This window comes from Balaenoptera ricei, chromosome 17, assembly GCF_028023285.1.
Source record: "Balaenoptera ricei isolate mBalRic1 chromosome 17, mBalRic1.hap2, whole genome shotgun sequence".
NCBI lineage: Eukaryota > Metazoa > Chordata > Mammalia > Artiodactyla > Balaenopteridae > Balaenoptera > Balaenoptera ricei.
Genome location: NC_082655.1, coordinates 75,147,273 through 75,174,526, shown reverse-complemented (window position 1 = coordinate 75,174,526; position 27,254 = coordinate 75,147,273). Strand labels below are relative to the sequence as shown.

Genomic DNA, 27,254 nt, shown 5'->3' with positions numbered 1-27,254 from the left:
ACTGCAAAATGAAGTTCACCAGAAGCGACCTAAAGATCCAGGTTGAATCCCAGGGCCAGAACTTGATGGTAATTTGATTGAATTGGGTAAGTCCATCAGAAGGAGGACTGTTCAGTCTTAGAGGCTGGAAGAGGGAAAATTTTGGAGATAAAAATTGGTATTCTCTATTGAAATACTGCTCAGGGGAGTTTTTGACTCATCAAAATATTTGGTAGTTGGTTAAAGCTATTGGGCCAGGGTTACAAATGCTTTCGGAGGCCAAACAGATACAGCTTGCAGGTCAGAGTGAGAAGACAGGGTGTGGTCGAACTGATGAAATGAATGAGGGGACGAAATGCACTAGGAGTCATAGGTTTTACCCCCAGGAAAGACCATCCCAAACTTGAGCTGGATGTTTCGTGTTCCCTCCGCTTAAAGTCATTAAATATTTCCATGCACTTTACTCTTTGTAAGGATAAGAAAAAGCTAGTGGAATGAATTTTACACATTCCTGTCTCTGAGACAGTGATTTCTTATTGCAATTTGACATTCTACTTTTAAAAATCAGACTCATAAACTAGGTTAATGTGAGTCCATTTCTGAAAGATGGATTCACTTTTGATGTGTAGAGAAATCAGGTTTCTAAGCTTCATTTACTATATATACCAACCTGTGAGTTCCCTTGGGAGACTCAATCTAACCCTTCTTCACGAACATAAAGCATTCGTCACTTCCTTGTGGAGGACAAATACATTTTTCTTACATGTTACATGCTGATGACCTCTAAATTTGTATGTGGAGGTCAAAACTCTCATTAGACCCATATTTCCAGCTTCCAGCACTGTCACTTACTAAGCTGTCATGACATGAGAAATTATTTAAACTCTTTAAGCTTCAGTCTCTTTTTCTATCAAATAAAGACTTTTTCTCTGTATATTTATTTTTATTTCTTTTAGCTATATTATCAGAATTTGGAAATTTAGGTTCAAGTGTTTGCATATATTAAAGGATTATGATAATCCTTTCACTACCTTTTTAAAAATTGATTCAATTTGCCCTTTCAAGTTTTACAAAAGAATTTCCACTTCCTCACATTTTTTTCCATTTCTGATTATTCTTCTTTTTCTTTAAATATTTTAAATTAAAAAACTATCAGTGGTATTAACATATACACACTACCATATAAAAAATTGAAAACCAACAAAGACCTACTGTATAGCACAGGGAACCATACTCATATTTTGTAAACTATAAGGGGAAAGAACTGAATCACTTTGCTGTACACCTGAAACTAACACAACACTGTAAGTCAATTAAAAAAAAAAAAACCTCAGGGTAAAATGCAAAAAATAAAAATACATAAATTAATTTAAAAACTATCAGATTTGTTGTGAAGATTAAATGATTTGGGTGGTTCGTTACACATTTTCAATTGTATTAAACATATGTGAATTTTAACAATGATTGTCAGAGACTTAATAGATACATAGGTAGAGCATGCAAACAGATAATACACAATAGAAGAACCACAAGGGTCTATCAGACACTTGAAAAAACATTTGGTCCCAACAACCGTACCAGCTGTATGGCATTTCTATCTGGAGCTCAGACCACTCCCCCAAGCCCCAGACCTAAATGTCCAATTGCTCATTTGATCTCTCCACTTGAATGACTGTTGGCATCTCAGATCAACGTGTCCAAAACAGAATCTTTCTCTCCCCTCTTTCCCACCTACCTGTTCTTCTCCTCCTGCAATTAATGCGTTACCCTGTTCATTTGGCAAAATATCTAGGAATCATGCTTGTCTGTTCTCTTTCTCAGTCCTTCCGTATATACTACATCAGCTAGCTGTGCCTGGCTGGACCCTGGAAGCTTTGCTGCTGCCTGGACCCCTCTGGAAGCCAGAGGGGAGGGACATGGTTAAGAGCCTCAGGAAATCAGGGTGGGCATATACCCTCCCTCTTGCCTTGCAAAAAATCCCATCCCTTCTGGAAGTTCACCTCTCAAAACTATACCAGCAGAGCAGAAGAGAGGAAAAAGCAAGCGTCTGGGGACCCTGACACCCACCGGGGTGGTGTGGAGTGACCAGCTTGAAGCAGCTCTTCAGTTGCTGGTCTCCAAAGGCTGGGGTGCCGAGTCCCTCCTGACCCCGCACGCCGTCTCCTGCCTCGGTCTCCTCTGGCCTCGGGGCCAGGCCAACTTGCCCATCCCCCTCTTATAATTCCCAGTCTTCTGGGTGCCAAACTTTCAGAAACCTCTTCCATGAGGTCAAAAAGCAAGCTAACTCTCCCTGTGCTTCAGCATTTATGACGAGCAAGGTGCTCTCAAGTGCGGGGATCAGGGCAGGGCCCCCTCCTCTGTCCAGAGTCCAAGACAGGCGCTGAGCCTACTTGTTACTTCTTTTCAAAATTTCTTTTTTGTAACAAACTGTGGCTTTTGCTGTGTCCTGTAAAGACTTTTGTTACAGTTTAGTTCTCTATGACATGATGATTTTTATTAATTTTATCATTCATCTTTATTGCTTTTATTGCATCTTCTATTATTTTTTTATGAACTCTTTGTTTTCAATAAATAACAATTTCTAGGTTTTTAATAAATAAATTAGGAGCCTGTAATTTCTTATTAGTTTTAATAGAAACACTGCAGTTAAAATGGTTCACTAGAGCTGTGTCAAGTTAGAATAAATTTTCATTTATTTATGTTTGAATTTTTCTTCTGAGTCTTTGAAGATATCTATTCTGAGTTGGAAAGCTTTATAATAGGTATATCTTCTACTAAGCTATATATATATATGTCCAGTGCTTATAGGCAGAAGTCTAAGATGGTCCCCAAGATCTCCACTCCCTCGTGTACACACACTTTCTCCCAGTTGTTCAACCAAATACTAACTTAGATGCTGCCGTGAAATGATTTTGCAGATTCAATTAATGCCCCAAAACAATTGACTTCAAGATAGGGAGATGGTCCTGGATGGGCCAGACCTAATCAGTTGAGTCTTTAAAAGTGACGGGGCCCTTCCTAACAAAGAGATTCAAAGCAGGAGGGATTAAAAATGAGGGAGATTCTCTGTTGTTGGCTTTGAAGATGGAGTCAGCCATGTGGCAAGGAAAGCAGGAGCCTCTAGTTGCTGATAGCAGCTCCTGGTTAATAGCCAGAAAAGAAATAGGGACCTCAGTCCTACAACTGCAGGAGGCTGAATCCTGCCACATCACATGGGCTTGCAAAAGGACCCCAAGCTCCAGATGAGAATGCAGCTAGGTGGACACCTTGATTTTAGCCTTCTGAGGTCCTGAGAGGAGAACCCATCTACACCAGGCCCAGACTTCTGCCCTACAGAACTGCGAGCTAATAAATGGGTATTGTTTTTCGCCAGTAAGTTTGTGGTATTTTGTTACTCAGCAATAGAAAACGAATCTAGTAGGACATGCTTCTATTGAGATATGACCGCTACACCACATGATGAGTCAGCACACTAGGGATTACAGTATTCCTGGAAGCCTTTTTTTTTTATTTTTTAAAGAATACCATGTGTTTTTGTTGTTGTTTTGTTTGTTTGCGCCAGGTCTTAGTTGTGGCAGGCGGGCTCCTTAGTTGTGGCATGTGGGCTCCTTAGTTGTGGAATGTGAACACTTAGTTGCGGCATGCGTGTGGGATCTAGTTCCCTGACCAGAGATCGAACCCAGGCCCCCTGCATTGGGAGCGTGGAGTCTTAACCACTGCGCCACCAGGGAAGTCCCCTGGAATCCTTTTCTATGCTGGACAACTTGGAATGATTCAACTACACACATGAGAGACCGAATAAATATACCCTAGGGAGCTAAATGTCTCCCTCACTCAACTCTCAACCCTTCCTTAACCATTACCAAAAACAAAACAAAAAAACCCTGTAGACACTCCAGCACCTCCCAACACAAGGGGAAAGTGTCAGTGGAGAGAAAGAACAGAATTCACAAATTAAAGTTTAAATATCTTACTTTTGCAAATTTTACCAAAAAAGAAAATTGACCACGTGCACACATTTGCCTTGGAAGGGGTCATGCAAGTGAGGGACCCTGAGCTTAAGATTCCTTAGTTTCCCTCTCTCTCTATATATATATATCCTTAGCACCTGGCCTAGTACCTGACATATGAACAGCAGGTCTCAATTCTTTCTTATACAGCTACATTAAATTAATCACACTGAGTAGTTGTCTCCTGACTTCAAATTTTTCTTAAGTGAATTCATGTTAATGGTGGGAGGCCTGTATACTGAGTCCACCTTCCATTTCCTGTATCCTGGGTCGCTTATAGTCAAACATACTGTACAGAGAGTCCCTGACTTACCATGGTTTGACGTAACGATTTTTCGATTTTACAAAAGGGGTACACATTCAGTAGAACATGTACTCTGAATGCTGAATTTTGCTCTTTCCCAGGCTAGTGACATGCTGTACAATACTCTCTCTCGTGACGCTGGGCAGCACAGTGAACCGCAGTCACCAGGGAGCCACGCGACCATGGGGGTAAACAATGGTACGCTCACAACCATTCTGCACTTAGACGACCATTCTGTTTTTCACTTTCAGTAGAGTATTCGAGAAATTACATGATATATTCAACACCATTATAAAATAAGCTTGGTGTTAGAGGACTCTGTCCAACTGTAGGCTAACCTAAGTGTTCTGAGCACGTTTAAGGTATATAGGCTAAGCTATATTCAGTAGGTGTATTAAATGCATTTTCAACTTAACAGATATTTTCAACTTATGATGGGTTTATCTGGATGTAACCCTACAGTAAGTCAAGGGAGATCTTTATACTTACTTCCTCATCTCTGCTGTTTCCAAGAAAGAAAATGTAAATAATTCAGTTTTTGTGTTTCAATTAGTAATTCAAGAATCTCAGTCTGTTCTTTTATAAATAAGCAAAATAGCTTATCTCAGGGTTCAGATGAGACAATCTCACTTTTGGCATTTGGATTTAGTGTTTTTTGGAGTGAAGTGAAACGAGAACCTTCCAGAAATGCACTCAGTTGATTCAAAGAGAGAAAGCGGGATCTAGTTCTAAAGAGGTCTTTGTCTATAATTGATTTTTCTAAAGGAAAAATTAACAAAAAGTAGAGTATATCAATGATGAATAATCTGCTCCAACAGACGCTTTTGTATTATAATTTGTATCAAATGCAGTGTGAAGAAAATTATCCATTTACTAAGAATAAAAAATCTTCTCCATTAAGTCTAGTAATGAAAATTTCAAGATAAGACCCTAAAGTGACATAATCCTGCAGTTTTTCTAATAAATATTACAGTACAAGAAAACACTACATTTAAGGAATAAGATGATAGTCAAACTCTACTTGTTTGTACATTAAACCTTTTAAACTTAAGGCAGTGTCTCCACTACCTCCACTTAATGTAGATTTTTTAAATTAATTTTTTATTGGAGTATAGTTGATTTGCCATGTTGTGTTAGTTTCTGCTGTACAGCAAAGTGAATCAGCCATACATATACACATATCCACTCTCTTCTAGACTCCATTCCCATATAGGTCATTACAGAGCACTGAATAGAATTCCCTGTGCTATACAGTAGGTTATCAGTTCTCTTTTATATATAGTAGTGTGTATATGTCAATCCCAATCTCCCAATTATCCACCCACTCCCTTCCCCCTTGGTAACCATAGTTTGTTTTCTACATCTGTGACTCAATTTGTTTTGTAAGTAGGTTCATTTGTACCACTTTTTTAGATTCCACATATAAGCAATATCACTTGATATTTGTCTTTCTCTGTCTGACTTACTTCACTCAGCATGACAATCTCTAGGTCCATCCATGTTGTAATATAGATTTTTTTAAACCTGAGACATAAAACGCATGATCAACTGCTATAATATTTGGACATAACAGTGCAGGTAGGAAATATGTGCAGGTAGAATATTGATTCCCATAAAATTATTCAAGTAAGTTAATGAAAAAGTGGAAATAAATTGTTAACTCTCTTGAACCACATGAATCCTTAAGGACTTGAGATGAAAGCAAACAGCAATTCCTTTTTAAAAATCCTTTTTAGGAGATATGTTGTCATTGTATTTGATCCTCAAAAAATTGCTTTGAAATGTAATTTTTAAAACCTGAAAAATATGTTTTCTCTTCCTTTTGTAACTGTAAAATGATTCTTTTTCAGGTCTTTTTTTTCAAAAATACTTTTAGAAGTGCACCAAAACCAAAACCACAATAAACTTCTTTATAGACTAATCTATTTATAGTAAAATTTTATTGTAGACAGGTTAAACGAAACTGATTTGACCCAAAATGTATCTGATTTCAGATGGTTAGACATATATTAGATCCTTGTTTTCACTTGATCTCTGTAGGTTGTGGTAGCCATCTTCTAAGATGACAGTGATCCTCACCTCTGGTTATTAATGTCCTTGTATAGTCCCTTCCTCTGTTTTATCACAGTGGGTCCATGGGACCAGAAGGATACAGCAGAAGTGGAGGGATGTGACTTCCAAGGTTAGGTCATAAAAGACACTGAGGTTTTGGCCTTATGCTCACTCTATCTCTCACGCTGGGAGAAATCAGCTTCCATGTCATGAAGCTACTAAGCAGTCCTCTGGGAGGTCCATGTGGTACAGAACTAAGGCCTCAGCCATAAGCCACCTTGGGAATAAATCATCCAGCCCCAATCTAGCCTTCAGATGACTGCAGACTGCAGCCCTGGCTGAAAGATTAACTGCAACCCCATGAAGAGACCTCCAAGCCAGAGCCACCCAGCTAAGCTGCACCTAGATTTCTGATGCATAAAAATTGTGTGAGAATAAATGTCTACTGCTGTTGTAAGGTTATACTGTACTTTTTCATAATCTGTTTCATTTGAAGAAATTGCTGGGAATTGATCCCCAGATTACTTAAACTGAGAAATTTAAAAGAGCGGTAGAAGTACAGCAATGATTCTTGGACAAATTTAAATTAGCCTTCCAGATTTTTACATGAGAGCCTTTGGATGTAACCTCAACGTTTGAAGAACAGATTTATTTTTTTATTAACTTTTTTAAAATAAAAAAGTTTGGACAAATAGACTCCTATTTTCTCCATATTAGAAGTGAAAATGTGATTCTTTGATAGTCATTTTCCTCTCTCTCACTCCATATGTTGATAATTCTGATAATGAGACTGTTAGAAGCAGAGATAAAGATTATATAGGAGGGAGGGGAGCTGGAAGAAGGTTGAAATGTGATCCCGTAATTCCTGGCACCCATCTCACACAAAAGACATCAGTGACAGAAGGTTTTCAGTGTCCGCACCTCCCACTGGGACACAGCTAGCTTATCATGTCCTCAAAAATGGAGAGAAAATGGATTTCCCTTTGCCAAAATTTAAAGACCTTCACGGGTAAAGATTAAAATAAACTGAAACACTCATGGGAGTAGTAAATGGTTCTCTCTTCAGCAAAATGTGAGGTGCACTCCTCAGGTATCCTCATTCTCATCCTGATCCCGACTTTTCCAAAATAAGGACACCTACCAATGAACACAAGACATAGAACACATACAGGATAAATGGATGAATATGTGTTCAAACCAGAGGGTTTGAAGTAATTGCATGGTCTAGTCTTTGCTGACAAAAACCCAACAATGCAGATAGTAAAATATTACTGATGTTATACAGTTCTATAGGGGTCAGTCTTCTAATATACCTAGATACATTCAAGAAAATCATTCACCTGCAATTTGGTACATACACTCTCTCTTAGTAATAATGTACTTTTCAGAGTGCTCTCATATCTACCTCCCAGTGATTCTATTAGCAACTGGAATTATCATCTCTATTGAGTATATGACAAAAATTCTCAAGGTCAGCTTGTTGGTGGCAAGAAAGACTGTAATTCAGGCCTCCTGGAATCCAATATTGGGCCATTCCCCAGACCACTCTCTCTGTGGAAAGCACTAGGCAACTGTTAAGGACTGAGAAAAGTAGGTAGTTCAGGAACACTATTTTGGTTTTTAACTCATTTTTAAATTTGTTATTAATCATTAATTCAAAATATTTTATGTAGTTATACTTTTTAATCCACGGTTTTATAAAATGAGCTTATTATTATTCCAATATTCACTGTTTCTCTCAGTTGTGCACTTATGTAGGCCCCTTCTATTATGAATGGTAAGTCCATCGATAAAAAAACTAACCTACATACAAAAGAAAGTTTCTTCACTCACCTACACACACATTGACTCAGGATGCGAATTTGCAATCGTTCCATTTTGACCCTTCAAGTAAACTTCTGAAGGATGAGCAGAATGGAATGGAAGTATAAAGCAATTATACTCCAATAAAGATGTTTAAAAAAAAAAAAAAAAAGAATGGAATGGAAGAGAGAAAACAGTCATTTCTGGCTTTGACAAGTGGTCAGAAATCGGTCATGAGTAGAAAAGTAAGAGAGGGAATACTAAGTGTGTTACCCAACAAGAATATAAATGGCAGATGAGGTGGATAAGGTGAACAAAGTACAGTGGAGAGGGCTGCCGAAACATCTGGAATGACTAGTAAAGCAATAACGATGCAAGACAAGGCCCTTTAAGGCTCAGCTTAGATGGCCCTCCTTCCACTTCTGCTGGGGAGCAGCTACATATGCAGGTCATCATTAGCAGCGAGGTTTGACTGCACAGAGACCAGAGTAAATCAATTGCTTGCAGACATATCAACACCCTATCAGTGAGTGGCAAGTGACAATTACGCTGATTGCTACAGAGTAGAGTGGACACAAGCAACACACTTCGGGTGTCACTGTCTCCCATCACCCCAGCTGGGACCATCTAGTTGCAGGAAAAGAAACTCAGGGCTCCCACGGATTCTGCATTATGGTGAGTTGTATGATTATTTCATTATATATTACAATGACTACCCATGACTTAGCATGAGAGAGACTCTAATCTCCTTTAAGGGGGGAAGGGTCTTTGTTGGGCTCATTTAACTCCTACGGTTCTTAGTGACAGGTTGGAGGTGGAAGACAGGGAGAGGGTGAAGGAAAGGGGGAAATGACTTCATTGTTTACTTAGTGTCTCCTGAGAGCCTGACACTTTGCTAGACACTTGTGTCATCTCATGAGGAATCTAAGGCTTAGAGAGTTTAGTAATTTATCCAAGATCACTCAACTGATAGGGGGTAAATTCAAGAGTTGAACGGAGTTCTTTCTTCCTCCAGAACTGCTACTGAGCTTATTAGTATATGCAGGAAAATTAATTCTGTCATGGTGTTTAGAAATGGCTGAAAGCAAGCATTTCACAGTGGTTCTTAATTATTTCTGGGTCATGGACTCGTGCGAGGATCTCTCCCATAAAATTACATATATGCAAATCCATACAACATTGTGCATATCATTTCTGAAGGATCACAGGGCTCCCAGAGTGCATTCGAGAGCTGGCTAAGGAAACCATGGGAACCAAAGTAAGAACCTATGGGTTACAGTATTCCAAGCCACTCCTCTCCCATTCCATTCCCCCACTACCTCTCTTCCCACAGTCTGAGAGCGATCAAAACCAGAGAAAATTTAAACACATGAAAAGTTTGGTTGGGAAGAGTAAATTCAAAAGTCTAATATTATACTCTGCTTTAAAATGTCATGGAAAACTTGAATAAGGAGACCTTGGAGAATGTAGCCTTAAACAATCCTTAAATTTCACAGTTATGACCTTCAGACCACATATGATGTAAGACTGAGAGATGAGGTTATCAGAATTCATCCCCAAGGGAGTGAAATTATAGCTGAAAATCGAACAGAATGGAAAATCCCAGGAAGTATCCTATGATTTAAGGGGAGAGAGTTTTATTTCTGTCATTTTTGTCTAAGGAGTTTTTCTTGAAAAAATGTCTTTGGATTTTGGGGGCTAAGTAAAGTGTTTAAAATGAAGCTTGTGTGGGTTTTATTTACACCTTGTTTCAAAGAGAATTTAAGACAGCATATAGGCTTAGAGAAAATATAACAAAATATTATGAATTACACATAGAAAAAAATAAACGTCAAGACATAAAATAGAGACAGGAAAGGAGCTGACTTTAAAACAGGAATTTGTATAGTGATTAGGCCTTAACTCCCTCAAGGTAATTTTTAAAAATTATGCAGCACTAAGGGTTTCACGTATTAAGTATATGTTTTTCATAATTTACAAAATATCTTCACATATATTATCTCATTTGATCTTAAATTGACTTTGTGAAGCAGTTATTCTCTACATTTTCCAGACAAGGAAACCGAGGCTCAGCGAGGGACTTGAAAATCTAGTCCTTGCTCTTTTCAAAGCCACTGACTGTTACAATTCCTGCGCACCAGTAACTGTAACACCTCTCAGTTCTGTGCAAGAACCATATACACTTCAGTCCTGTGGCCCTGACATTTTCATGAGAGAAAGATCACCACCTACTTTACAGGTGCTTTAGATCTGGAGGTGGATAGACATAAAATTAAAGGACTTCAGACTTGGAATAGACCTTTCAGGTAACACTTAGCTCCGTCGCTTTATCAATGAGTGTGTCAAAGCTCTAGGAGGCCAAAAGATTTGCAACAATCATCCAACCAGTTTGTGGTAAGACCAAGATCAAAAGCAGGTTTCCTAAGTTCTCTTTACGCTGCATTGCCTCTAAAGCTCTATACATATCCTTTTCTATAATATTTTACATTCAGTTCTGACCTTTCTCTTCCCAGTTTCCCTGTGTCCACTGGGTAAAGTGCCTCATGCATCCTGACATGGCAACAAGCCCGTGCGTGATCTGGCACCAGTGACTTCTCCCACAGTTCTCCTCCTCTAACAGTATGGGAATGCTTCCGATCGTAAGGATGCTAGGCTTTCGTGGAACATTCCATAGAGTTGTCCTGTTCAGGCTATGTGTAAAGGGCATACCGCTGAGAGTAGTAAGAAATTGAGTTTCTCCTGGAAGGAGAGAACTTTCTACATGTCTATCACCAGGAAAGACTTGAGTGAAGGCACTCAGATGGGAGGGACAAAATGGCCTTTGGAACATGGCAGGCCTAAGAAGGGACTTCTCCTCCCCCAAACTAAAGATGAGTGAACTAGATTATGCAATTCCAGGTAATTTTTCACATCAAATTTTTGTGTGCTATCCCTGAAAATCCCCTCCAAACAGTAAAAACAAACAAACAAACAAAAACCTGTGAGTTGACGTTTGGAAAGGCCATTCAAACCACGTAGCAACTAACTACTGCCAGCCCAGCGTGAAGGTTTCGGTAGAATGACAGATCCTAAAAGGGAGAGGAAAATATTAGACAACAGGAACCAGAGCCACTAAACCCCAGTCACTTCTGCCCTAGCAATGGCTCTCCTTCCACTGCCAACATTAGAGGCTATGGGTTAGCAAATGAGCTTCCTTATGCAACTTTAAATTCCCTGAACAGATCCAGGACCTTTGCACATTGTTTCCTGTGCCTAAACTTCAGTTCCCTTCCCCCACCTTTTGTCCTTTTGACAAACTCTTCCTTCATATTTCTGGGTCAGACATCATCTTCTCTAGATAACCTATCCTGACACTTTTAACTCTGTCTTGCATCTCCTCTTCCAAAATCTGCGTGCTCCTTTAGAACAGTGTCTTGCCTTTAGTTCCAGGGCCTAGCAGTGCACGAAATATAGTATGTACTTAAAGTGTTAGTTGAATAAACAGAAAAGTTACTTTTTTTCCTTTAAGTGCATTTTTCAATAGGTTATTCATGAACACTGCAAAAATTTCAAACTGCCCTTGAAAAATTCAGTGAAAAGTAGATCTTCCCTCCAATCCCATCCCCTCCTTCCCCTGGTCCCAGTTGTGTCCTTTCAAATTGACTACGTACTATGGGTCTCTACGTATATCCCTGTCATTTTTCTACACAATGGTAAAATAAGTTATTTATATTTATATAACAATAAAATATAGCTTATAAACATACAAATGTAATTTATGTATCACTTACTATATATAAGATAGTTGTATATATAAATAATATATATAACATAAATGTATATTTATACACTGAGTCCTGTGCCTTGTTTTTGCGTAACGTTAAGTCAGGCTTTTTTTTTTTTAAGACCGCATAGTATTCCACCGCAGGTGCATATCATGGTTTACCGCATATTCCCTAACTTAGGGTTTCGAATTTACAAACACTTCCATTTTCCCTGTCAAACCCCGTCCCGCACCACAGATACAGCCTCGCCCTCCAACCCCGCCCCGAGAGGCCCCATCATTTTCGAACACCTTGTCACGGGCCCAGGGCAGGCCCTGCGCCGAACGTGACCTCCGCCTTCCCACCACGTGTCCCGCGTCCCCACCGCAGGGCGGAAAGACGCGGCTCCGCTCGCGTCGCGGCGACGGAGCCGCAAGGCCCCACCCCTGCCCCAGCGTCTCCCGGCCGCCAGCGTCTGCCGCTCAAACAAGCCGGCAAGACCGCCGCCCGGCCTCTCCCGGCTCTGGGCCGACTGCGCGGACGGCAGCGGCCGACGCGGCGCCGGGAGGGTCTCCGGCGAGGCGGGGCGAGGCGGGGCGGGGCTCTGGCGGGGCGGGGCTCTGGCGGGGCGGGGCTCTAGCCGGCGGGGCGCTGCCGGCGTGCGGGGCTCCTCCCCTTTCCCCCGGCGGCGCCGGCGGCGGCAGCACTTCCGGGTCGGCGCGGAGGCGGGGCGGAGGCGCTGCGGCGGCTGTTATTGTTCAGCCGGGCTCCGCTGGGCGCTGTCTTTCTTGGCTCAGACGGTGTCGGTTTGTCCCGCTTCCTCTCGGCCCCTCACTCCCGGCGGCTGACGACGACGGCGGCGGCTGCGGCGGGCGGGGCCTGGCGTTTCGAGGCCGAGCGGCGCCGGGGTGAGGGGCGCGGAGGAGGAGGAGGAGGAGCCCGAGCAGGAGGAGGAGCCGTGTGCCCTGGCACCGAGCGGCCGCGGCCATGGCGTACGCCTATCTCTTCAAGTACATTATCATCGGCGACACAGGTGAGTCCGGGAGCGCGGCGGGCGGGGGTCGGCGGCCTCCGGGCCGGGGCTGAGCGGCAGACGGCGTCTGGCCGCGGCGCGGGAGCCGCCGCCGCCGGGCGCCTCCCCGCCGGCCGCGCCGCTCTATTTCCGCAGTGCTGGAGCTGGTGACGTGGGCACTGCGAGCGGCCGCGGCCTGGCCGGGCCGGGCCGACCCGCCGCCCCGGCCCCGGCCCTGCAGCTGGGGGCCGCGGCCGCCGTTTCGACGCGCGATCTGGGGAGTGTATGAGAGGAGGGCCGGCCCATCCCGGGGCCGTCAGGGCCTGGCTCTGAGGATCGCACGCCCTGCCCCGGGCCCCTCGCCTTGGGCCTCTTCGCCGCCCCCCAGAGAGGAAAGCGGGGCCGAGGAGAGCAGACGGTGATGGGAGGAGGGCCTTGGGCTTCCTGACCCACACGCACCTGCCGAGGCCCGGACAGAGCGCTCGCTGGCTTGGGACAGCTAGCTGAGGACAGACAGAAACCTCTAAAAAATAATAATAGTAGTAATATAGGTATGTAGTTTTATTACTCTCAGCTCCCAAGTCAGAGTAAGTCCCATCCTGTTACTTGACGCCTGGGGAATCCCTTTCGAGGTCATTAAGGCATGAAAGAGTTCTGTTGACTTCTGCCACGTGTAAACTTGGGGTTCTTTGATACTAATGCAAGGTCGTTCAGCGCTCTAGGGTGTGCGCTGGCGTGTGTGTGTGTGTGTGTGTGTGTGTGTGTGTGTTGGGGACACTTTGTTTTTTTCGATACATCAAATCCAGGCTCACAACTGCCAGTTATCAGGTGAATTGATGTCCATTCGAAGCAGAAAGAAATACAGTTATTTGCACTGAAGATAACATCCCATTGTATTTCGCAGATACAGTAGCCAAACTCGTTGAAAATATTTTTAATATCTGTGATTTTTGGGTATTACTTTGAATCTGATAATAAAACTAAGACTTGTTCAGGTGTTATAACTATTAATATACCGGAGTCTGATTTCAGTGATGACTCTTGCACAACTTTGGACCCTTTGCACAACTTTGGAAATGTAAGCAGCAGCTTGTGGTTGCACTAGTGATATGGCAGATTGAATAAGTAGCACAAGAAGCATGTTGATTGCTGCCTAAAAGAAAAACTTTCTGCTGTAAACATAGTCTTTCAGCAAGGCTTTTTGGTGTGCGTGTGGAAACGGGATAGTTTTCTGCGTAAATTCTTGGATAAAGCAATGTTTTGCACATGTTCATAGCGCATCTATATACTTTTTTAAATGCTGTGGCATACTTGAAGGAAGTGGGGTTCTAAAGCCTACTGGCAAATTTTGATTAAGGCTGTAACACTGAGATTGGAAGAGGGAGTTCACGTTAACTGCTACATGAGTGGGTTTGAGAAGTAGAGAGAAGAGTGATTATGGACATGAAGCGGTAGTGACGCTTCAAATTAGCCTTCACAGGTTGCCTTCGTTCAGCTTACTTACCAAGCATCTGCTGTAGGTAAAATATTGTACTGGGAGTAGTGGGGCTACAAATATTCACAAGGCGGTGCTCCCTTCTTTGGGAATTTGCCCTCATGCAAAAACAGTCCCCTGGCGGTTCAAAGGGAGGACATTCTTTCTTGCCATTGCTACCGTTACCACCTAGTTCCGGCACTGAGCACTTGACCCTGGACTGTCCACAGCATTTACTTTCACCCCACTCCAGCTCAGCTGGTATAGCTGACTGTCAGGCTAACCTTCCCCAAACACAGCTGTTCGGAGGCTGTTCCTCTGTTCACGTTCTTTAGTTTGACCTTCAGGAACTCCATATTTTAGCCCGTGTTTAACTTCTCTAGCCTTCTTTCCCAGTACTTGCCAGTCTCCACGTTCCTCCTGCCAGTGAGGCCCTGTGCTTTTTCCTGGTCTCTGCCACCCTCTCTGCTTGGAGTGCCTCTCTGTTGAAATTCTGTCACTCCTCCCAGTCTAACTGGAGTCTCTGCAGTCTCTCAGGGTCCGTGTTTATGAAGTTCTGTTGAGGTGTCAGGCTTTCCTGGTGTCCTGGCTGGAAGCGACCACCACTCCTTATCTGGATGTGTCCCACTGTGTATCGTTCTTCTGATATTAATTCCTGACTGTTCTGTAGACACTTGTGTAGGCGTTTATAATTGATTATGTACCTCTTGAGGGCAGAAAAAGTGTTTTGTATGGTTTTGTATTCCAGGAAGAGCCTGTAGAAGACGGACGGTAGGCTCCATACGTTTGATTAAATTGATGGAAGAACAGCCAAACAGGCCGTAATGTTCGCACTAACATACATTAATAACTTGACAGAAGAATGCTTTAGTCCAATTCTGCCACTTTCTTACTACTATCATTAACTTTGGCCAAAATCCTTTACTATGTTTTCTTAATTCAAAGTATACCCGTAGCTGTAAGGTCCACTTAATGTGGCCCTCGCCACACGCAAAAAAATGATCAGTAATCAGTAGTGGGAAATCCATCCTGGTTTTTAAAAAAGTCATAGTGTGAAAAATAAGCATTTTAGAAAGAAGGAAATCACTGTTTTTCCTGATTCTCCCTTTCCCTAGCCTGTGAAGCAGTCATTATTAGCCTTCCCTTCTCTCAGTAGAGAGCTAAAATGAGGACAAATGTGGAAGTACCGCACACATTTTCCTTTCCAGAGTTCCCTCTTTCACCGAAGAGACTTTTAAAATGTTTTACATGATCATGATACTGTTGAAATGTTCGTTTTCTTACTGCATGGCCAAATGTAGTTAAAATATAGCTTTAAAATTTTTCATTGGTAGTGTCTTGTTCCTGAAAAATCATTTAGGAAAATGTGTCATTTAAACCTAGATATAAAGTGGAAATTAGCTTTTAACAGGGCTGGACTAATATTATAAGCAGATAATTATCAAGTATAGAGGGAGAGAAAAATTGTAGTAAACCTGTAATTGTTGCTTCTAAAATTCTGGCATCTGCCTTCGATTAAAATCTCATCACTAACCCTCCCTCCCCTTTCCTGCCTTTCAGCTAGGCACACAAAAGCACAAACCCGGTTGTGTTCTGTCTGAAATACCCTTTCTTACTGTGCTCCACTCCCCAAAGCCCCACTCCCAGCCAAAGGGAAAAGACAGGTTAGGTCAGAACTTTTTCACCTGAGCAACTCCTATTCGTTCATTCTTTTAAGATGATAACAAACCCCACACCTCCCTGTCGCCTGGGGCCGGTCGCCTCCACTCTTCTTCCTTCTCTGCCCACCTCCACCGTTTGGTTTGGTTGGATTGTTTTTGTTTTTTGCTTAAACTCTTTCAGGGACAAGTGCTATATAAGTAAATAAACAAGACCAGCCTGGTCACACATTATCACATCATCTGAATGTATTTTCTAATTTGAGATATAATTGACATATAGCATTGTATTAGTGTCAGGTACACAACCTAATGATTTGATAAACGTATGTATTGCGAAACGATTACCACGGTAAGTTTAGTTAATGTCACCACACATAGTTCGAAAGGTTTTTTTCTTCTGATGAGACCTTTAAGATGTACTCTCTTAACTCTCAGCTCTTCAGTACACTGTTGTTAACTGTCCTCATCATCACGTACATTACATCCGCAGGCCTTATTTATCTTACAACTAGAAGTTTGTACTTTTTGACCACCTTTACTACGTGCATCTTAATTTTTTTGTTTGTTTGGAAAGTTTTTGACTTTGTCTTAAAAGTAAGGGTAGGCCTTCAGTATCAGAAATGTTTAATAGATGAGTGGATGGGGGCTTGGGGGAGGTGCTGCAGGGCTTTACCTGGGAGGTGATATTTGAGCTGAAATTAGAATGCGCAAGGATTTGCCGGGTGAGCAAAGGGGAAATGTCTACTAGGTAATTGGAAGTACATGTTTGCAGCTCAATCAATGATGGTTGTAAAAGAGAGAGTGGTATTGGGAAGTTAAAAACAGAGCCATACTGTGGGCCATTTTAGAAAACTTTGAGTGTGAAAGAGAAGGAAAGAGTGAGTTTAGAGTTGGCTGCAGGATCAAGTTGGCTGATGTGTGTGTGTGTATTAGGATAGGGGAGACTTGAGGTTGAAAGTTTGAAAATAGTAGAGAGAGGGCAGGAGCAAAATCCCAGAGATCTTGGGGAAGGAATGGCATTTGATTCTCCAGAGCTTTAGGGCTGTAACAGAAAGAAGACCTCTTCCTGTGGGAGACTCAAACTTGAGTTTCTTTAGATTCTTGTGAGTCACCTAGGGTGTTGGTTTCTTTCTTTTTTTTTAAGGATTCAGTGGCCCAACCCCCAGCAATTTTGATTCACTAGACCTGAGGTACAGCTTCTTGTTACAAAACCTGAGGCCAGAAACACCAATCATTTTATAAAATTGTATGAGCAAGTTTGTTAGATTATTTTGGAAAACAAACAGTAGGAAAACAAACTGGGAAATTGGGAGGTAGAAAAATTCCATTAAAGTTTTTTTAAAATTATAAAATATATCATGCATATAAAAACATATGCATGTTATATGTTTACACACTTTAAAGAGTAGTATTGAACCAAACACCCGTTCCAGAGAGATACAGAGCCTCATCGTATACCTCTCCGCCAGGCTTCCACTAGCCTGAATTCTGTATTAATCCTTCCCTCGCTTTTCTTCACAGTTGTATCACTTACACATCCCTAAACTGTATTGTTTAGTTTTGCCTGTTTGTAGATGTGTTTAGTTGTTTTATTAAATGAGAGAGCTAAAATGTGCCTGAAACATACATTTTAACATCATCTAGAATTTCCTTGAAGTTTTTGCTTTATGCATGTTGTTGGTAGTCTTTCAGGATTTTTGACTGCCCTTTCTCTTTCTCTTTCTCTCCTAGCCAGTTTATTTCCTGCTTGCTGCCCCTAATATTTATATTGCTCCTGAGACTTTCTAGTGAACCGCAGAGGCCGTGGCCCTATTGTTCTCATTCCTTTTTCCCCTCTTCTCTCCTGGTGAACCTGCCTCCTCATCTCCAGTCATGGCCCTCGCTCTTCTAGCTAGTGCTCTTGTCCTTTGTGCCCCCGCTCCATTCCTGGTCCTGCGCCAACCTGAAATTAATTTTCTCCTTTATCTCCCCCACTGCTCCCCCTCGCCCATGTCATCTCGACAGCTCTCCTCCTCTTGTGGTAGCCAGTAATTTTGCTGTTTCACTTGAGCAGATCCTGATTTTGCCAGCTTAGCTGTTTTTCCCTCTCACTCTGGCCCAGCTGTGCTTGCTCCATTTTGTTATTCTCTGCTCATCCTCAGTCTGGGAGTCTGTGTCCTTTGCCACAAAAGATGCAACCACATACTGACCGCCCTTGTCCCTCTTTCTGACTTTGTTTTCTGTGAAACTTTCCCATTTGATTTCATCAGCCTTGTTTATTTGCTGGTTTTAAAATACTCCACATTCTAGTTGTTACTCTTCACTTGTAAGTAAAGGACACCTGGCAAAAAGATGCTAGATTCCCTCTGCTATCATACACCCGTAGACACCCCCTTTCATTCCTGTGGTGTTCCTCAACTCAAACGACTTGGGTCTCGTCCTTGGAGATGCTGCTTTAGTAGATCTGCAGTGAGTCCTGGACATTTGTTTTTTAAAAGCATTGTTTGTAGTGGTCCTGTGACTTTCCTCTCCTTGTCAATTATGAGCCTTTTTGCCTGTTTTTCTAAAATTGATTCTTTTCTACTGTCAGATTTTCTGCTTTCTGGGATTCTGTTGAAGTAATCCCTAAGTCATATCCAGGGTGAATTTATATGGAATTCTCCATTACGTTAGTTTTTGGCACTCTGTCTACCTAGTAGATTCTTATGAGGGATTCTCCACACTTTTTATAGTTCATACACAATATCAAAAGCTTTTTATCTTTTAATCCTTCAACTGGTATGTGTGAGGTTACCATTTCATAGATGAAGAAACTGAGCTATGTCCTTTGGGGCAAACTATTTCTTCCCTCTCCCCACCTCTTCTGCTTTTCATAGCTATGATGTAACTCTAAGTTTCTCCAGTTCTCTCTTGAAAATGTTGCCATTTTTCAGGGGTAGCTGACAGTTAATTGTGTTTCTGGTCAAATCTGAGGCAGAAAATGAATATTGGTGGATGATGCTGAGTGAAGTTCTTGAAGGCAAGACTGTGCCTGGCACAGAGTTAGTGCCTCAGAAAGCGATGAATGTGTGCCAGGTAGCCCCTTCTGATTAGGCTACATGCACTGGCCAATTCGCTTGTCCTTGTTTCCGAAAGGATTTAAGGGCACTTACATAAAAATTTTTTACAGTTTTTTTTAATTCAAGCAAGAGCGTATTAGTTTCATGTTGCTAATGTAACAGACCACCATATTCTTAGCAGCTCAAACAATGCAAATTTATTATCTTAGAGTTCTGAAGCTCCACGTAAGTTCATGTACATATCAGTAGTCTGAGGTGTGTCGCACTGGGCTAACATCGAGGTTTTGGCAGGGCTGGGTACCCTTCTGGAGGGTCCTTGCTCATTCAGGGTGTTGGTAGGATAGAGTTCCATGCCGAGATCTCTGTTTTCTTGCTGGCTGTCATCTCTTCCCGGCTTCCAGCGTCTACCCACATCGTCACATGATTTGGCCCATGACCCCCTTGCTTCATCTTCAAAGCGAGCAACAGTGGATCAAGTCCTTTTATGTCACATCTTTTTCTTTTTTTTTTTTTTTTTTTTTTTTGGCTGCATTGGGTCTTCGTTGCTGCGCGCGGGCTTTCTCTAGTTGTGGCGAGCCGGGGATACACTTCATTGCAGTGTGCAGGTTTCTCATCGCGGTGGCTTCTCTTGTTGTGGAGCACGGGCTCTAGGCGCACGGGCTTCAGTATTTGTGACACGCGGGCTCAGTAGTTGTGGCTCACGGGCTCTAGAGCGCAGGCTCAGTAGTTGTGGTGCACGGGCTTAGTTGCTCCGCGGCATGTGGGAGCTTCCCGGACCAGGGCTCGAACCCGCGTCTCCTGCACTGGCAGGCAGATTCTTAACCACCGCACCACCAGGGAAGTCCTATGTCACATCTTTCTGACTCTTCTTGAGTCATCCCATATCTGATTGAAGCTGGGAAGGGTTTTCTGCTTTTAAAGACTCATATAATTAGATTGGGTTTACCTGGATAATCCAGGATAATCTCCCATCTCGAGATCTGTAATCTTAATCTGCAAGGTCCCTCTTGCCATGTAGGGTAGCATATTCACAGGTTCCGGGGATTAGGGTGTGTATGTCTTCGGTGGGGGGGGGGGAGGTGCATTTTTCTGCCTACCACAACAGGCTAAGGAGGAGCAGTGGGTAGAAACAGTAAATATCCATGTTGTGTATACCTTTTTGAAGTGGGCACTGTACTTAGTACTAAGCTGTTCAGAGAACCCTGTTTTCATTTACCTTAATTATAGTGTCCATTCTTAAAAGTACGTGCATTCATATACTTATTCCTTAATTGAGTCTTTTTTTTTAATTTATTTATTTATTCATTTATTTAATTTTTGGTTGCATTGGGTCTTTGCTGCTGCGTGCAGGCTTTCTCTAGTTACAGTGAGTGGGGGCTACACTTTGTTGTGGGGCGCAGGCTTCTCATTGCGGTGGCTTCTCTTGTTGCGGAGCATGGGCTCTAGGCACGCAGGCTTCAGTAGTTGCGGCACACGGGCTTCAGTAGTTGTGGCTCGCGGGCTCTAGAGCGCAGGCTCAGTAGTTGTGGCACACGGGCTTAGTTGCTCCGCGGCATGTGGGATCTTCCCGGACCAGGGCTCGAACCCGTGTCCCCTGCATTGGCAGGCGGATTCTTAACCACTGCGCCACCAGGGAAGCCCCTTAATTGAGTCTTGAAAGGCATTTTCTTCTGATTCTTCTTAAAAAGAATACAGTGTAAAGTAGTGAAAAATGTAAATATACAAGTAGTATATTTATACACATAGGGCCTTTTCTAGTGGTATAACTCATTGAATCTGAACAGTAATATCCGTGAGGAAGGCTCCACTTTACAGGTGAGGAAAGGGAGACTAATTGTCCTATCATACAGCCATTAAGTGGCCAAGCTGGAATTTGAACCCAGGTCTTTCTGACTCCAGAGTCCATGCTCTCTCTCCCGTATCAGATGCATTTCTTGATTCCCACAAATTCCATGTCACGGCTCTTGTGTTGGCTTACCAGCTGCTTGGTCTGTTGAGTTGATGTGAGAGTACACAGTCCCTCAATTCCCTTTACTAAAACAGAAGCCACCTCCACTCTGCAAAACAGGGCAGAACTGTTCTATGTAAAACAAGAATAAAGTCTATTCTCTGCTCCTCACAAGCTCTGTGAGCTTGAGCAACCTCTTCAATCTCTGAGTCTCGGTGTCCTCATCTATAAAATGGAATGAATAAATGAGATAATATGTGTAACACTGACTCAAGAAATGGTTATTATTTCATCCTCATTTTTTATTCTGCTTCTTTGAATGTTTCAGTAATTTCCCCATATACATTTGAAAAACTAACCCAAACTTGACCAGTGCTGTATAGTGTTTGACTAATGCTGTTCATAACAAAAGTAATTTCTTTCGCCCTCCATGTGTCCTAATGTGGTGATTTTTTTCTTTTTTTTCCCACTTCCCTGCTTAGCTTGCTCATTTATGGCCAGCTGATACGTTAAAGAGTCTGCCATCCTTGACTCTGTTGCTTTCCTAGCCTATGTTGATGTGTTTTTGTACTTAACATATTTGTTTGCCACTAGATGTTTTATGGAAGGTTCCTTACTTTATCAACATTGTTTTAACAAGATTCAAAATTGTTTAGCAAGATTCATTTTATTAAGCATCTATTTTTATCAGCTTTGCTTAATGTAGTCTGTGTGCCCATCCAAGTCCACTAATGATGTAGAAGGACTGATTTTGTTCTAGGAAGGACCCATTTGATTAAGAAGAACAGAAGCCTACTCCAGCTAGCTGAAGAAGAGAGGTTTTGATAAGAATTTGAAGAGTGCTGAGGAATCCAAGAAAAACTGTAAACAAGTCTTGGGGAACTGGACACTCTGAAATCTTTGTTTTCCTCTGATGGCTTCTCTTTTGAGCCTTAAGATAATTAAGAGTGTGTTTTTTGTTTTAAACGTATTTTTTCTTTTTCTCTCTTCTTTTAAAAAAACAATATTTTTTCATTATTAGTTTCTGACTTTATTTCACTTAAGTAATACAGACTGTGTATATTGATTCTTCAGTATTTGAGACTGATTTTGTAGCCAAGTACTTGGTCACTGTTTGTATGTGTCGCATATGTGCTGGAAAAATATGTTCTTGGGTGTGTGGTGGGTTCAGGGCTCCGTACCTGTCCATGAGAGCAGTCCTGCTAGTTGTGTGTGTCACGCCTTCTGTGTTCCTCATAGTCTTTTGAATTTGGGGGCGAGATGTAAATATCTCCTATTACGACAGTTGGGTGAGCTTGGGGGATTTTTTGTTTGTTTCGTAGCTTTGTCAAATTGATTCCACCCCCCCACCCCCAGTGAACTTGAGGGCTAATTTGTAAGGTGTGTATGGGCTTTATATCTTGCTGAAAAGTTCATTATTCCTTTGTTATTTAAGTTCCCCTGTAATTTTTACATGTTGTGTATTTGGTAGTATACTTTTTAGTATTCAGGTATTTGATATTAATTTTAAATATTAACTGTTTGTTCATATTTGCCTAGTGTATACTTATTTTATCCTCTCTCCTTTTTCTTTTGGAATGAGGTTTTTTGTTTGTTTTGTTTTGTTTAAGAAACATTACTGATACAGTTGAAGCCCATTGTATGCGCTTCACCTCTTTGTCCCTAGAGGTAACCAGTCTCCTGAATTTGGTGTTTATTATTCTATGAAAGTTTCCAAATGATTACTACATATGTATGTATGTATGTACCTATAAACAATGCACAGTATTTTTTGTATTTTTTTCAACTTCATATTAATGGAGTTGTACTGTACTTGCTCTGAAACTGTTTTGTTCAACATTATTTTCAGGGCTTTATCTATATTAATATATTTTGCTCTATTTTGTTGATATTTATTGCTTGATCAGTTTAGTTTTCATTATATTCCGTTGCATTCTAAAAGATAGCACTGCGTGGGTTATTCTCATGCCTGCTCCTTGAGCACATGTGCTGAGTTCTGGAGATACACCTTCAAGTGGAACTGTGGGTGGAAGGGGTGCCCCTCTTCAGCTCTACCAGCTAATCTGAATCACTCTCCAGAGTAGTTATCAGTCAACTCTAATTTTTGTTTCAGCCCTACTATGTCACTTTAAAAAAAATTTTTTTTAAGTATTTTTTTAAATTTTTATTTATTTTATTTTTGGCTGCATGGGTCTTCGTTGCTGCGCACGAGCTTTTCTCTGGTTGCAGCGAGCCGTCTTCGTTGCGGTGGCTTTTCGTTGTGGAGCACGGGCTCTAGGCGCACGAGCTTCAGTAGTTGTGGCACACGGGCTCAGTAGTTGTGGCTCGCAGGCTCAGTAGTTGTGGCTCACGGGCCCAGTTGCTCCGCGGCATGTGGGATCTTCCCGGACCAGGGCTCGAACCCGTGTCCCTTGCATTGGCAGGTGGATTCTTCTTTTTTTTTTTTTAAACTGATTGAATGTGGTTTGTATTTTTTTTTTAAACTGAATATGGTTTGTAATTTTTTTTTTTAAGCTTGTGATACTAGTTACTTATTTATTTATTTATTTATTTATTTATTTATTTATTTATTTTTGACTGTGTTGGGTCTTCGTTTCTGTGCAAGGGCTTTCTCTAGTTGCGGCAGGTGGGGGCCACTCTTCATCGCGGTGCACGGGCCTCTCACTATCGCGGCCTCTCTTGTTGCAGAGCACAGTCTCCAGACGCGCAGGCTCAGTAGTTGTGGCTCACGGGCCTAATTGCTCCGCGGCATGTGGGATCTTCCCAGACCAGGGCTCGAACCCATGTCCCCTGCACTGGGAGGCAGCTTCTCAACCACTGCGCCACCAGGGAAGCCCTATGTCAGTTTTTTTAAGCCTGTTTTTTATATAGCCCAGTGATATATTTTTAAAAAATTCAATCTGAGAGACTGTCTTTTACTAGGAGAATTTAATCATTGGGGAATTTGAATTTTTATCTACTATCAGGCACCAGCCTGGTTCAGCCATTCGCAGGAATCAGGGCATAGGTCACAGGCATGCCCCTTTGCCATGGGCTTTTGGGAGAGGCAGCACTTGTCCCACACAGGAAGCAGTATGGTGGTCAGATTTCCCAAGCATGTATAGTGTCACCTACTCCTTATAGGGCAATGTGAAAAGAGGATACCTGCCAATAACTCTCATTTGTGCAAATGAACAATTAATTTAAATTCCTGAGTTTTCTCTTTGTAAAATGTGTACAGTACCAGCTAGTACACTCTATAAGGTTGTTCACCAGTGCTCTAGCACTGGTTTTTGGGTTTTTTCCCCCTAACTTTGTAGCTGTCTTTGAAACTCAAGTGTCAGTGATTTGTTTCCCTTCGTTTATTTACAGTTGATAAATCAGTGTAAGTGGTGCCTTTATGCTTGCTCTGCGTCCTCCGGCATTATTAACATTGATGGATGGCTCCCCCTTTAGCATTTGTCCACCTTTAGCAATAACTACTATGCATCTAGAAGGCAAACAATATATTATTCTAAGTCCTTTCTGGGTATTTAGCTTAGACAGCACTCTTGAAAATTGTCTAAGAGCCTGGTATTTGTAATTAGAATATCTTGATTAGCGTAGTAGCTCCTCTGCTTACTTGTCCCTTGGTAAAGTTCAGATGTCTTCAACTTCAGTTTTCTCATGTAGAAAAAGTTAGTAGTAATGTCTGGCTTATCTGCTTCACAGGATTTTTGTGAGTTTGAAATAAACATTGTGCACAGATGCCTTTAAGCTGCAAAGTGCTTCATTAATAGCAATATTTTAGAGATAATTTTTCTAATTTGTTGAGTATCCTAAAATTAAGTTAGTTGGGGAGGTCTTGCCTGTAGAAAAAGCTGTTCACCATGCTGACCTCAAACTGTAGTTACTTGAGTTGAAGGAAATAAGAGCACATGTTAACAGGCAAAACGGCAGTTCTTTGATCCTGAAATTCTTTCTGGATTGCGTAAAAGAAAAAGTCTTTTCCAAACCCAGATGTCCTCATGAGCCACTTGAGATTGAGAAGAATATCAGGTAGGAGGTGCTCTTTTTCAGTGATCTTCAGGAAGGAGGTGGTAAGGCTCATAGTGGGCTCCTACACTCACTCTTGGTACCTTGATATGCCTCTTGAATGGTTTCTCTCAATTTTGAACCCTTTTGGAAAGAGGCAGTTCTGTAGATGTACAGAAGTCTTCAGTATAAATGAATCTATTGATCAAAGGTTATCTTCTTATCTCTTTGGATGAAGTATTGTTGTTTCAGTTTAAACCATTTCAAAGGGCAAAGTAAAAGTACATGTGTCCAAAATCACTTATGGCCAAAGCTTTACTTGATACAAAGATTAATAAATAGGGAAATTAGTTATTAGTTACAAGTTAAAGCAGTAGTAGTTGTATGCCTGGTGAGTTGATTGACCAATCCTTTAAGGAAGGTATTTGCTACACTTTTTCAGGATAACCTTTGGTATGGGGTGAAGAAATTCTTCTGGTTTTGCAGCTACGTGGATTTTTAACTGGTTGAATAAAGGACTGCCCATGTGGGCAAGCTGGAGGGAGCGTGCTGCTATACTCAGTCCTGGATTTTTATGTTTCATATTGGCAACAACTTGGATAAAGTCCACTTGGCTTGAAAGAGCTGATGTGTGGGTTACACCAGACAGAATCCAAAATGACCTTGACAGGCAGAATGATTGGCTAAATTTAGCAAAATGGAATTTAATAAAAATGAAGTGAAAGCCCTATATTTACGTTTAAAACAACCATACAAATACATGATGGTCACCTGGTTAAATAGCAGTACATGTCTAAACCTTAAAAGTTTTACATGACTAGATTCAGTATGAGTCAGATGAGTAATAAAGCCAACGAAGGAATGAATGTGACTCTAGGTTAGTAGAAGTGTGATGTACAAACAAGGCAGGTAATGGTTGTACTCTGTCAGGACTCAACTGCAATTCGCTTATGGAAACTCTTGTTTCAGAGGGATATCTGCACATTGGAGTCTGTGCTCAGAGACCAGTCAGGGTCTCTGTCAACCATGACATTTTAGAAATGGTTGAAATAACTGAAACATTTTAACCAAAAAAAAAAAAAAAAAAAAAGACTTAAAGGAGAATATAATAATGACCTTCAAATAACTTAGGTGACTGTTGTATAAAAAAGGGCTTAAACTTACCCTTTGTGGCTTTTCGTGGCCAGAACCAGGACCAGGAAGAGAAGACTGCCTGTGAAATGGAAAGAGTGTGTTCAGTGGTGAGTTGGTCTGTTACTGAGGCTGTTCATGCAGAGGTTTGACTGACACATTAGGGCTTGGAAGATAGTATTTATGCAAACAGTAGGGGATTGGATTTGAAGTTTTTTCTCTTTTTAAAGAAATGTAAGATACTATGTGAGCATTCCCTGTGCTGGAGTTAGAAAAGTGAACAAGACTGCCCCACCCTAGAGGGGAGACCAATTTGCCACAGAGATTATAAGATGATGTAATAGAGATGTGTATGTACAGAGAGTACTAAAGGAGCATGGAGAAGATTCATTCTGACTGGAGTGAGTGGCTCATGACAGATTCAGATTTTTAGTAAACATTTATTGAGCACCTACTATATGCTGAATACTGTTCTATGGCTTTCATATGTTTCTCACAGTAATCCTAAATAGCTCTTGGCCACATTTTACAAATGATAGATCAGATGTGACTTGATCAGGCATGGTCTCGTTTGTTTGAGAAATTCTGCATCTAATAATCCCATAGAATCAGTTTGTACTTTTGCCTCTATTTTTGTATTTGTTACGTGTGGAGAGCAGAGAATTGAGCTGAGCTCCTCAGTCTTTTATTTCACCAAGAAGGGCAGATGACTTTATACCAGGAACATGATCCGGAGTGTGGCCGTGTAGAGTTTTTGTCAGGGTTTCTGGGAGCTGAAGACTGAAGGAATCTGGGGACCATATACGGTGAAGAGCGTTGTGTGGTGCAGTTTCAAGAGTCGGTTTTGTATCCTCTGGACAGCTTCACAGAAGAAGCCTTATTCCCCGTCTCTAAATGGGATAAATTTCAACCCTTCACGCAGGTTTCTGACAATAGTTATTGAGGTCTTTCCACCGTTTAACCTTATTTTCTTTCTTGGTCTTTTTTTCCCCCGTCCTTTCTGGCTTAGAGTTTCCTTTCTTGGAGAATTTACCTGAGAAATGGAAAAATCATACTGTATTTGAGCGTGAATATGTGAATTTTGAGCCTTAGCCATGAGTAAGTTT

General features: G+C 41.6%; 1 protein-coding gene and 1 long non-coding RNA gene across 7 annotated transcripts in view; one reads left to right on the top strand and one right to left on the bottom strand.

Annotated features, from left to right (window-relative positions):
• LOC132351943 (uncharacterized) overlaps positions 1-12,477 on the bottom strand; it is a 127,200-nt gene extending 114,723 nt beyond the window's left edge. For all 5 annotated transcript variants that reach the window (XR_009498539.1, XR_009498540.1, XR_009498542.1 and 2 more), the window contains exons 1-2: positions 12,203-12,477; positions 11,127-11,216 (exon numbers count right to left, since the gene is read on the bottom strand). This is a non-coding gene — a long non-coding RNA (uncharacterized LOC132351943). The remainder of the gene's footprint in view (positions 1-11,126; positions 11,217-12,202) is intronic.
• A 110-nt stretch (positions 12,478-12,587) lies between these two features.
• RAB2A (RAB2A, member RAS oncogene family) overlaps positions 12,588-27,254 on the top strand; it is a 75,085-nt gene continuing 60,418 nt past the window's right edge. Inside the window, exon 1 of one of the 2 annotated variants that reach the window (XM_059901939.1) lies at positions 12,588-12,924. In XM_059901939.1, the coding sequence (XP_059757922.1) occupies positions 12,879-12,924 (46 nt within the window). In that variant the 5' untranslated portion in view covers positions 12,588-12,878. The remainder of the gene's footprint in view (positions 12,925-27,254) is intronic. The other variant, XM_059901938.1, reaches the window with a different exon arrangement.